This window comes from Phaethon lepturus, unplaced genomic scaffold (genome assembly GCF_000687285.1).
Source record: "Phaethon lepturus isolate BGI_N335 unplaced genomic scaffold, ASM68728v1 scaffold90, whole genome shotgun sequence".
NCBI classification, from domain to species: domain Eukaryota; kingdom Metazoa; phylum Chordata; class Aves; order Phaethontiformes; family Phaethontidae; genus Phaethon; species Phaethon lepturus.
In genome coordinates this window covers 54,804-67,586 of record NW_010511165.1, presented here as the reverse complement: position 1 = coordinate 67,586, position 12,783 = coordinate 54,804, and the positions used below count along the sequence as shown (strand labels likewise).

At 42.4% G+C, this 12,783-nt stretch overlaps 1 protein-coding gene across 1 annotated transcript in view; it reads right to left on the bottom strand.

Moving 5' to 3' along the window:
* Positions 1 to 1,624: 1,624 nt before the first annotated feature.
* Positions 1,625 to 12,783, bottom strand: part of EPHA4 (EPH receptor A4) — a gene marked incomplete at its 5' end in the record, with an annotated part of 62,053 nt that continues 50,894 nt past the window's right edge. Inside the window, 5 exons of the mRNA XM_010283015.1 lie at positions 1,625 to 1,720; positions 4,280 to 5,168; positions 5,456 to 5,611; positions 8,128 to 8,321; positions 10,716 to 10,865. Coding sequence (XP_010281317.1) covers positions 5,054 to 5,168; positions 5,456 to 5,611; positions 8,128 to 8,321; positions 10,716 to 10,865 — 615 coding nt within the window. The remainder of the gene's footprint in view (positions 1,721 to 4,279; positions 5,169 to 5,455; positions 5,612 to 8,127; positions 8,322 to 10,715; positions 10,866 to 12,783) is intronic.

Here is a 12,783-nt window from a genome sequence, read left to right as displayed (position 1 = left end):
CCCCCTGCCACGGACCTGCAGCTGCTCCTCCGCCAGAGCAGGCAGAATTGCGGTTAACGATGGACTTGGAGCGTCGGTGAGGAGGGAAAAGGGGAGGAATCAGGAGCACCTTTGGGACACCGCTTTAGGGCTCTGGTCTAGGCCATGCTCTCTTCCAACGCAGCGCCTCCAGCTTCCTCCCCGTCCCGTGGCAGTTTGCTGTGCCCCTGCGTCCAGGCAGCGAGCGGGGAGCATCGCCTGCCCCGCTCCAAATACCCAGCGGCCATACGTTCCCCGGGCTCCAGCGCTCAGCTCCACTCAGAAACTAGCTTACGCTACACTAACAGTGAATTCTCCAAAGACAGAAAGCGTTTCTAGGTAGCACCGGTAAGTCGCAGCACTGTTCCTCGAGCCATGGCAGAGTTGCCTTCTACTGCACTTCACCAGCTCTTCTTCACCCGCACGAGGAACAGGACGCATTTCACAACTCTCTTGCTAAGTACTGTAACCTTACAGGTCTTGTTGCATTTTTGTTCCTTAACTGTGCTGGGAGCAAATGACGTGTTTTGATTATTACGTTACAAGTTTTCACAGCTTGCACACAGAGCAAGGGGTTTCTGTGAATGGAAGAATTGCATATATTTGTTCGCATTCAACAAGTCTTTAAAATCCTATTTTTGCAAATAAAAAAGGCTACTTAAGAATTCAGTTCAGGGTTACCAGTGGATGGAAATGCAGGTGTTACTCCATGACCTTGCCATTGAGAAACTGGTCAGTCTTGATCATGAAGAGGGCATCAGTATGAATAAACAACACTTAGGAAAATCTTTATCACCCTTATGGATCCCATGATCCACAACTCCAAAACTAACGTGAAATTGCCCCTGTTTCAGGCTGCAGAATTACTCAATTAAGGTTAGTGTGGCAGCTAAAAAATACACTTATAGATACAGAAATTCAAACACTTTTTAATGTGTGTGTTCTTGCTACCACCGCAGACACAAGCTATTGGCCTGCTCTCATACAACAGCGCTCAACAACTCCTGCACTTCCAGAGATGTTTTCGCCTCATTCACAGGCAGTTCTACACACGAGGTGACTCGCACGCAAACGCACGCACACAAGCACACATACGCACCTTTCAGAGAAGATAATAATCCATTATCCATTCAAGGAAAAAAAATATATTTATATCACTGCAATGGCACGTTTTGCGTAAAACGTCACTTCAGCAACGTATATAGGCAGCTCACAGGAACTGGGTTCTTTGCTGCGGCACCTGGCCTGGCGTCCATGGAAAGATGTGTAGTGCTCCGTCACCTGCATTCATCCGAGATGCATCAGTGACAGCCGGGGGGGGTAAGGAGAGGAAATAACAAAATATATAAATAAAACCAAAAGTGGGAAGGGCAAGAAGAGGGGGAGGAAAAAAAAAACAATCCAGAAGTCTGCAGGGCTTTGACACAGTACATTCCTCAGTGACAACTGGGTGCTGAGTCTTATCGAGTTAGTTACCTTTCGATGAATCAAAAAACAGAGTGGGTGGCAAGAAAAAAAAAGAGAAAGTAAAAGTCACACTCTCTTCAGGGACCGATGACTGTTCAGCATGTGTTTTCCAGAATCGGTGCTAGGGAAGATGCAACTGTGGATCCAGAAGGCTTCACGTCTAGCCTGTGTTCCTCCGTGGTCAATATGATCAATAGGATGGGCTATGAGGCCGTGAAAGCAAAATCTAGTTTCCCTGCACAAAAAGAAAACACAAATATATTAAACAACATGCAAGAAGACACACACATGCCTGCCTGGAAGCCTCCTCTTAGATTTCCCAGCAGCAGCACTGCTGTAGGTGCCAGCCCTTCCCTGGCTGGTGCAATTGCTGATTCACATCAAAAGAAAAGGCCTGAACTCATCTCTGCTCACCATCTGAACTCGCCATCTTCACCTCTTCAGGTGGCATGGCAGCAGGTTCACGGAATTAAACCTCTCCCCAGAGGGGGGAGAAGGATTTCCTAAAGGACAGAGGACAAAGTAGGAAGAGATGCAATTCTCACACAAAAGGGCGGCTGAGCCGCAAACGCAGGAGGCTGCAGCGCGTTGCCACGCTCTCGCTGCCGGGTTTGGCCGTCTTGGGCCAGCGAGACAAATACAGCCGGTGGTTCTCAAAGGGTGAGAACACTTTGCCTTCCTTGTCCCTTTTCTTTCCCTCACACTACTTCAAAGTCTTGCTTCCATGACCTATCTTACAATGGATGTGGTTTTTATATATATATATGCCACCTATTTTTTTTTTAACCTGCTCTCCTCCAGCTAAAATCACATTCAGGTGGATGCCCCCTCACTGGCCGTGTTTTATCACAGGGAACACAACCACCGATGGCAGTTCTGAACACCTGGCATCTGAGCTGCCTTCACAGTTTTCACTCTATAGGGACACAGTTTTTCATTCGGTGTGGAAAGCATTGGAGTGTTTTGAATTACTATTACTAGACTCCAAGAAAGCAATTTTACAAACTGGACAGAAAATTGGATGTATTTTGTTTTTACGTAAAAAGACAGAATGAACAGAATTGCAACAGATTTACAGCAAGGGGAAACTTAAGGTATCTCTGCGCTTAAGCAAAAGAATTTTTGCTGCTGAAAGTACAGGTGTCAGGTCTTTAAAATCAGCAACCACTTCTTATGTTGCCCAGCAAAATGACATTAAAACATGCTGGTTTAAGTTTTGTAAAAGGAATCTTAAATTTCTTGAAATTGAAAAGCTTTTATAAGTAATACTGCAGAACAGTTCTTACTAAGCTGTCATGACTTGACAGGATCCAAATATAGCATCCCATATTCTGAACAAGTTGTCTTCTGAGAAAGTTGGGGGCGAGGGAGAGTTAGTGGTTAAAACCAGCAAGTTATTGTTAAAAGTGACAAAGAGTGATGAGTGACGATACAGTAAGTATGACTTGTCCAACCGAGCGAACTGTCTTGGATTTAATATAAATGCAATCATTAAAAAAATCTGACATATAAAGCCCCTAAATAATTTCTGAATTTGCTGTCAGGTGTGGGTAGGACCAAAATACTATAGACCAAAGAACCAGTCTGAGAACCATCAAAATATAAACCTCACCTTTGCTGAAATGCAATGTCTGTTCTAGAGGATGTGTCATGAAAATCCTCCTCCTACCCAGCACAGCATAGGTGGGCCTGATCCTGTCTCTTTTCTAAGGTCATCTCATCACTTTGGTGCTCGAAAGGACTTTAAAAGGAATCTAATTTATACGGTCTGTTCAAAAAGAGTAATAGAAGCTTTAATATCAATAAAATTCACGCCTAAATGTGTTCAGAGCTTTTACTGGATGAAGTTTTATCTGATGTGACCAAATGAGGACAACCACATTGCTACAGCAGTCACCTCCACCCAGCAACCCAGGGGATGCTTCCATTCGCCCAACTCTCCTTCTGTTCCTTAGAGGAGCTGGAGGGCAGCTTTTCGAGCAGGTCATGCTCCACCTTGTTTGCCATACGTGCAGAGAGGCGCTTAGACCTGAGCTATGCAGCCTACACCTGGCACTCACACCCACGGCTGCCTTGATAATCCAGCCTATGGGGCTGGTTTCAAAAGTGCATTTGGTTCCCACAGCTGATGAGACTGGATCACTGCATCTGAAGTGTGACACGGCTGCAATAACATAGAGCTATTACCATGCCTGACACCCAAACTGTGCAAAACCAGGACGGCTGCATGCACAATCCCATTTCCTTCTACTCCCCCTCCCTTAAAACCACTGACACAGCAACTGAGATTGATCTTTCTAAAACACAAACATTGGTTCTACTGTTGTTCCTGAGAGAGCAGGAAAGTCCTTAGTTCTTGGTGCGTTTACGAGTATCTGTACTTTACAAAGTTATTCTTACTTTCTGTAAGATCCACATGTGTGGGTTTGTCCACCAAAAATTAAGGGCACCTCTACTGCTCTCAGTGTGAAGTGGTGTCAGGCTCTTAGCACTGAACTGAGCGAGCCCCAAGATGCAGTCCTACACCTCATCTGCACATCCTAACATGCAACAGCTTGAGAGCAAGACCAGGTTTTGAAACAGCGTGACTTTCACCGTCATCAAAGAGAGCAAACCATGGAAAACACTACACAATTAGTCTGGGAAACCAGCACAGGGTCACACAAACCAGCTGGGAACCCCAAATAATGCATACCACAGCACTCTTTTTTTTTCTCCCCCACCAGTGACGAAATCCTAGCACGTTTTAAGAAATAAAGCACCATGAACATGTTGACATTGTACTTCCACTGACCTTCTGCATGTGGCAAAGGGAATTGCTTCTTAAAAGAGAAAAGAAGTCTGAAAGCTCCAGAGCCACAACTGTCACAGCTGATTACTGGCAAGATGTTCACAAAATGTCTTTAAGTGGTAGGATTCATCACGGCACAACAACAGCCAATAATCTCCCCAGAAGTCCAGTTTTTCCCAGTAATCCATGAGGTGGGTCATTTCTCAAGGTCTCAAGCCCGTAAGTGGGCAGATCACTAATCGTCAGGCACTGATTAGCCAAATGATATTCTCACTGAGGTTTCTGCAAGGTATTAGTGATGCATCAAGTCTGCAAAAAATATCCTAGGGCAGGTTCTTCATTCCAGTGAAAGATGCACAACGGTGGTTTCACCCACAAATAAAACACTATGGTTGTAATCCTATGGGTCCATAGGGAGAAGGAAAGTAATTCTGGTTTTGTTTTTTAAGCACAGTATCTGGCAGCAAACATAGCATCAAAACTTGAACGTGACTTTATATTTATATAGATACATATATTTTACATATCGTTGATCAACAGAGAAGTATGTTCCAAGAAACAATTTGTTCCAGGTCTGGTTTAAAATGACGGCTTGTCATTTCTGGAGGCCCTCCTCTCAACACACGCGCTCGGTTTCCACAATCTGTACATCAAGCAATGCTGCAGATCTTGATTTCGACGGGCGAGGGGACGAAGTAAAAAAAGTGCAGTTCTTCAATTAAAGTGCATGGATGAGGTAAACTAATTTCAAGAGTTTTGAGTTTATTCAGTACTGGCTCAGACGGGAACCATCCTGCCATGCATCTGTTGCATTTGGGTGCGCATTGCTTGAACGCTGCTCAAGATCTTGTTCTGGTGTGCGATGGCAGTGATCCCGATCCTTGCCAGGTCACTGTGGAAAGCAAGAGAAGAAGCAGGGGGCTGAGAACCGTGGATCAGATGCTGGCGCAGAGAAAAATATTAAGAGTCAACCGCAAGCAACACAGCAAAAGCAAGGCAGATGTACAGAAATGTTTAATTAAGTAAGTGAAGGCATTGTGGAGGCATTTTAAAGTTATCCTCCATCCAAATGAAAGGCATTCCATTCCTTTAATGAGTGTAATGATATGCAGCACAAAGCAAAAGAGGCCGATTAAATCCAGATTTACCAGTTTTTTTGTTATATCGCTGAGTACTTACTCCTGGTTCATATGCACCACAGCCTCTAGGGTGGTATAGCCAGCAGCTGTGAAGTTATCCTTGTATCGCTCCATTTTAATGGCTTGGAGCCAGTCACCGACAGAAACAACCGCCGAGAACTCAGGGGAGCTGGGATCCAGCAGGGCTGTGCTAGGTCTGGATGGCAAACAGTGAAAGGACAGAGAAATGGCGTCAGCCGGATCATGAATCACAAACCAAAGTCTGGTCTCTGCAACAATTATCCTCAATGATTAGGGAAAGTAAGGGCAAGACGTTGTGCCCAGAAAAACTGGTGGCTCTCTGCACAGCAGCGTAGATCAGTGCAAGAAACTTAACAAAATGCAAAGTAATAGGCCAATTTCTGCTAAGAATAAATTTGACCTCAGATTTCTATTTTTCCTTTCAGATCTAATGTGAAACCATTATGTTGCTTACAATTTTCACCTCAGATGCAACCGAGTTCATAGAAAATGCTTTTACTTTAAAAAACAAAGAAGATAGTAATGCTGGAACACATTCAGCCTACTGGGTCTGTATCTCACAGGCAGCAATGCCAGACCTTGCCAACCCTGCATGTGTCAGACCTCAGCTCAGCAGCTATGGAAACGCTGCCGAAGTGTGCGCAAAGGAACTGGGAGCTCACAACCTGCCAGACTGGTTCGGAGGGCAAAACTCAGGGCGGGTTCAGATAAGTCCTGCTTCTAGCCAGGTTCGCAGGCAAGCTCAGTGCATTCAATCAAACCCAGGACAGCAGGGAGTTAATCCCCTCTTTAATCAATCTATTCCTGACCGGCACGTGTGCCAGGACTGGCGGGAATCAGGCGAGCTTTGATCTTTGTTTGCACTGTGGAATGTGCTTCTCATTTTCCCTTGCACAGATTTGTGAATAATTATTTTTATGAAATTTGCTTCTCTTATGAATATCTCATTTTTTATTTCATGTATATTGCAAATCACAGATTCATTAAACCATTATAAATTACTACTATCTATCTAACCAAAACAATTATCATTTAGCAATTTATTTGAAAATGCACATCAGCAAAGATTAGGTGTGCAACAGCATAGTTATGTCTTGCCTAAGGCACTGAGTACATGCTCGTAATACTTGGTACAGCTCTTTTTCTGTACCAACACAAGACCAATGATGGCAACCCAATTATATACAATTATACTTCATGTATAAAGTCATATATCAATAATGTTATATGCATATTTGAAATTCATATTCCAAAGAGAAGAAATAGAAAGATCTATAAATAGCCATGAACATGAAATGACCTTGAATAGGCTATTAACTTACAGACAAACACACACACACAAAATGACCTTGAACAGGCTATTAACTTTTGTAAAACCTATATATTTTCAAAGAGAACGTGTAAATTGGAAAGCAAAATGAAGGAGTTCACACTGTGATTCTCAAATCAAATTATCACAGCAGATCATATTGTGATTCTCACCATGTAAATTATTTAAGCCTCAAGGGTGGATAAGTTTTTGACAGGCTACCAATGCAATTAGGGCAATCTGGGAGATGTGTGGTGATAGTGGCCTCGCGGGGTTAATAATCCCTCTTCTGATAATGTACATTGTAAGCAAGAGTCACAAAGGGACCTACAAGTTTGAAAATGAACATAGCTTTTTCCTGGATGTTGTTCTGTTGGAGGCTGAATCAGAACCTCTGTAACTCCTTTACTGATTCAAAAAACTTAATTTTGTATTGCCCAATGGATATTTTTGTAACCTTTCCTTCTACTGAAAAATATTTTCCCATTATCTTCCTCTTGTTTCTTTTCTTTTAAGCTTTTTTCCATATTTGCTGTAAGCAAATTTACCTGACAAAGCAAAGACAATTGAAAAAAAATAGAACAAACCTGGTGTAAATTGGTAAAGCTCCCATTACTTCAGTAGTGTTTCACCAGCTTAAACAAACTGCTGATCTGTCCCAACAAAGATATTTTGGTTTTATCCTACAACTCTGGGCGTTTCCTTCCTACTGTGCTTCTTTTGCACGTACCAGGTATACCATGCTTAGCAAACAAAACAAAACACAAATGTAATGCGGGATCGGTGGAGACATGAAACTGGCTTTCCACAAAATTAAATTCAAATTCACATAAAAATTAATCCACACCTTCCCAATGCCCGCAAGGCGTTGGCTGTAATGCCGTAATGCTCATTTGCAAATCCTACACAAATCTAGGGTTTATAAAACTTGATGATGTACTTTTCCTGCAGAAAACCACATCACTCCTGTTAGCTACACTGCATTAAGGCTACCCATTCAAGCCCTTTCACTAGGGGGGAGAAGGAAAAGACGTTGCAAACTTTATCTTCAAAGAGAGCTTGCCTGCATCGGAACTTTTTTGGGACATGTTTAAGACTGTGCTATAAACCTGGTCAGTGCTGGTGTGATACATCAACAGCTCTGCTCATTCAATTTTCCTTCTCACAGAGCTAGGAGAGTCTGGGGTGCCCAGTGGGGATCAGCAGTGTGCCAGCATGACCCCGCTGCTCTCTTGCACGGTGCAAGGTCTGCTGTGCAGTCTGGCTCTGCAGAGCGACAGAGCACGCTTTAATCCCAGCACGGAGGTTTAGGTGACTTGCAGCTTTGCCTGTCATCTCCACTGTGCTCCGTCGTACGTCACCATTACAAAAGCACAGCTGACCTGGAGCTCTCGCTGCCTGTCCTCTTCAGGCTGTTGGGGTTGCGGATGAGTTTGTCCAGCATGTTGACGATCTGTCCAAATTTAGGCCTGTCACTGCGTTCCTTCTGCCAGCAATCTAACATCAGCTGATGGAGAGCAATGGGGCAGTCCATCGGGGGTGGCAGCCGATACCCTTCTTCAATGGCTTTAATAACCTATAAATGGCACAATTAGGGAGACATTAGAGAACATCAGACATTACTCACATCTACCAGCTGAGTATCATTTATCCTAGGGCGATCCAAAGTATGGAAACAAATCCACGATTAAGTGAAACAACATGGAAAATTGAACTCAAGACTCAGGCGGTTGGTGGTCTCAGAATTGTCATTTCTCCTCAGCAGTTCAAAACTAAAAGGGTACAGCATCCAAAGCAGACACGAGATACAGCAGGGCACTGTACCACAAACGAGCAGATGGGGTACAGGGATGACAAAATAGCCCAGGTTAGAATTAAGCAACTACCCTTGTTGGGCAGAGGGTCGGAGAAGCAACAGCTCTACAGCAAGTCTTTAGTATCTGTCAGTTTTGGATGCAATATCTCAAAGATGAAATTTTCCCCATCATTTTTAGGGTACAGCAGATCACCCTCTCCTCCCGGGCTAGCTCATCTCTGTCAGTAATACAGGCCTTGTAGAGAACCTGTTCCCTCACCGCTGTATGCTCCGAACCAAGAAATGCAGAGATAAGAACCCTTTTTGTGCAACTTTCTCAAGAAAGTTACGGAAGTCCAATGCAGCACCTTAAGTATGCATTTCATATTTAATAGAAACCAGAAAAACTCACAAGCTGAAGTAATTTCAAACCCTCCAAAAAGGACTCCAGACCTCAGCACTCTGATGGTTTCTTAGTTCTCTCGGGAGAATGGGACGTGACCAAGACTCAATTCTGATATGACAGGGACATGACCCAGAAGCCTTCAGATCTTAATTAAGCGATATAACTTTGCTGGCAGGATTCACCACGAGACTAGAGACCAGGAGTGCACAGAGACTGAATTGCACTAAATTCCCTCATTCTGGTCTTGTCCAATTAGTGGCTAAAATCCACTGGGAGGACAGGGCAAGGGATATGTTTGCACTATTAGTGGCTCTTCAGTGACCGCAAACAAAGTGGCTCTCACTACTCCAGAAAGTATGAAGATCCTTTTGATTTCTCTTGATTCATACCAAGAATAATTTGAAATCCACTTCTGCTTTCTTGTGAAAAGTACTGCTCTCACCATAGGTAAGAAGAAAAAATGGTATGTCTATGCCATGTCCTAAAAAGAGGATGCAAAGACAGTAATATTGGCTTTTGCTGTCCTGTTCAAGCCATGGTCTAGCATCACACACCAGCAGCGTACACCAGCTAATACGCTAGCTCTGCATTTGTTGCATTGAGCTCCACTGTGCTGTGTAGACATGCCTGATATAACTGAGACACATCTGGTGTTTTATTTTCTTGCTAAGTCTTGATGACTTCCTGTTAGCAAAGGAAGGCAAGATTGGGTGCCAGAAAAGACATTTCACATCAGAAGGAAATTAAAATTATATCCCGTTTAGATTAAATGCCATCCGCATCTAGACACTCTTTGAAAATGTTCAGCTCTACATAAGAAAGCAGATGACTTGTAAAATGATTTAACCACTCCCATGACCGTATATTCAGATTAACATTTTCTTCTTCCTTCATATGTTTGTAAATCCCCTGGGAAAAGAATTATGGATAATCTATGCCTCATTTTCACTGGGATTTTTTTTTTTTCATTTAATAAAAATTTTATTAGCAAAAGCTCTTATTAGCATTATTATTAAATACTCTTCTGGAATAGCAGCCATTGTGCATGCTCCCTCTTGGAATACACTGAAGTAGTCCAGATGGTACGGTTAAACAGGACATGCATAATTTAAGAATGGTCATTTAGGAAAGCTGCTTTTTAATGTCCTCAGGGGGCATCTATGCAATTGTCACAAAGATGCTCTGACTGATAATCAGCATTGGATTTCAGATGTATTGCTTTAGATATCCTACAAGAAATAAAATGATCTGGAAGAATTACAGGCATACTGGGGCTTGAAGAATTAACTACTAATAGGAAGACCCATTAAATTCAAGTGTTTTTTCTTAAAGACTTTCAATACAGTTTAGATTTAGTATCAACATTCAAATCTTCCCTCTCTTGATAGTATTACAATCTGACAGTTTAAATATATTTATTTCCTTTTTCTCCATTCTTATTTCTTACTTTAGTTGCTTATAAGATTTTTCCTAAAAAAAGAAGAAAAAAAAAAGGCAAAAAGATACATGCACAAGTTATAGACCCTAACTTGAGAATCCCCTATTCCCTGACCATAGACCAGGTTTGAAGTATTCAAGGAAGTCTTAGCTCCAGAGAGATTCCCTGAGAAAACAGGAATCTACCACCCATGATATCCTTTAAAAGAACCATCTCAATGTCGTATAACCATACAGCAATTGACACAGCAACACGTCAGCAGACATCTAAGGACAAAGATAAAGGCGCCGGGGAAAGGAAGAGGAAAGGAAGAGGAGACTCGGAGACTCACATCTTGATTGGACATATCCCAGTAAGGTCTTTCTCCGTAGGACATCACTTCCCACATGACGATGCCATAGCTCCACACATCACTAGCTGATGTAAATTTACGGTAGGCAATTGCCTCTGGTGCAGTCCACCTGATGGGGATCTTGCCACCCTGTCACAAGTAAAAGAAACCACAGGCTAGTGAGTCACTGACCCACTAATGTGTGTGGCTGACACTGTTCTACACCACCATTAAAAATACAAAATGGTTTTCTCTATGCAACTCCAGAATCTTTCTTAAAAAGGCACCCACTTTCTCTTTTTTCTTGCCATAAACCTGCCAGATCCAACCAGGAGGCAATGCTGCCCATCTGCTTTCTTTAGTCACAGGGAAACGCACCAGTAAATTGTTAAATGTATTTTTGTCAGACCGCTAAGAGATCTCTGCTTAGGGCTACGCTGAAGCATGAGAACAAGCCAGGGGTTTTACAAAGTATATATTAGAGATTTAGTTGACAAAACAAATAAGTACATGCTGTTAATGACTGTTTCCTTGCTTGCCTGTCTGACCTGTTTGGCCTGTTTCAGAAAAATGGGATTATAAACGTTTTGCTTTTCAAAAAGGTAAAATAAAGAGAGGATAAACTGGGAAGATTTATAAATACTGTAGCGTTTCCCATGGGCAATATCCCAAGTCCTACCAGAGATGTGAGAAGGCAAGCAAGCCTCTGGGCTCTCCCAGTCCCTGTGGGAGGAGTTCAACACCAGACCACAGTACAAGGCTGCTTTTGATACCTGTTGGAGAGAGCTGCCTCTTGTTACAGTAGTTCTTTTTAAACAAATAAAAACACCTGGGCACCTGATTTGGGCCACTGAGGTGCTGCACTGGAAAGGAACTCACTCCATCCTGTTTATCTGATTTTGCCTTAGCTGGGTGATCCCAGGCCAGAGATTTCTCCTTTATGCTAAGATGCAAGGTGTTTTTAACTGAGCTTTTTGTTTCCTACAGTTCCACCTGGGGAACAACTTAAGCCGAACAAAGGTTTTAGGTTTTTTTCATTTGCCTTTATGCTTTTTTGATTAAGTTTATTTTGGTAGGTTTTTTTCTCAGCGATCTTCTACATAGTTTTTATCCATAACTGAGTGCAGTGTGTGCATACTTAATGGGTTATTATTCTAGTATCTCTCTCAAGTGTTTAATATGGACTCGTTCCAAAGCCAAGTGAAATCAAAAGGGGTCCTTCTCCTGGCTTCTTTGCTTTTGCAGCAGGCCCTTTGTGAACCAGGTTGTAGTGGTACGTGCCTTGTGTGGCTACAGGATGCTCTCACTTTAATCAATTATACGACTAATGGGGAGCAGAACGCACCATTCTCTTAAAAAAGGATGCTTTAAAAATTGCATTCTATTGCATTGACTCTGGTTATGAAAAAGCTCTATTCCTCCTTTCAGACGCAGATGCATGGACATTGTTTATACATGGGTGTCATTCTAAAAATTGTCAATAAGCTCTTTTTATTTAGCTGCTCAAGTACAGTGGAGTTCATCCAAATTTTCCTGATCCTTCATTACTGATACCAAATGAAGACAATGCACTGTAAAGCAAATGTCACTGATTCCCTGTAGTTTACTCTTGAGAGCAAACATAATACTATATCTCCACTCACTAAATTCAAAGGGAAGCTTTTCAATCATTTCTGTCTTGCTCTTGTGTGTTTGTCTAAACTTTGATTTCCCTGAATACAGCTTTTCAGACCTCTGCTTCTACTTCTTCCACTTGCCACCGTTATGAGTGAGAAATACCAAGGCTGGCCAGAATTTAATACTACGTGAATCTATCCTTCCCTGTAATGAACTGTGAATCCATTAAAGGATGAGTGTTGGGATTAAACTGCAAAATCTGAGTGCTGCAAACAAACTCTGCACTAGGGAGAACAGATGGAGAATGGCAGATATTTAAAAATGAAGAAAATAAGCAATTAAAAAAGGAGACTTTATAAACTCTTTTTTTTTTTAATTTGCATGCATGTTAATTACAGAGGTATTGGTACAAAGTCTGGTAGTGGTCAGGATGTCATTTTGTGGCCAAAAG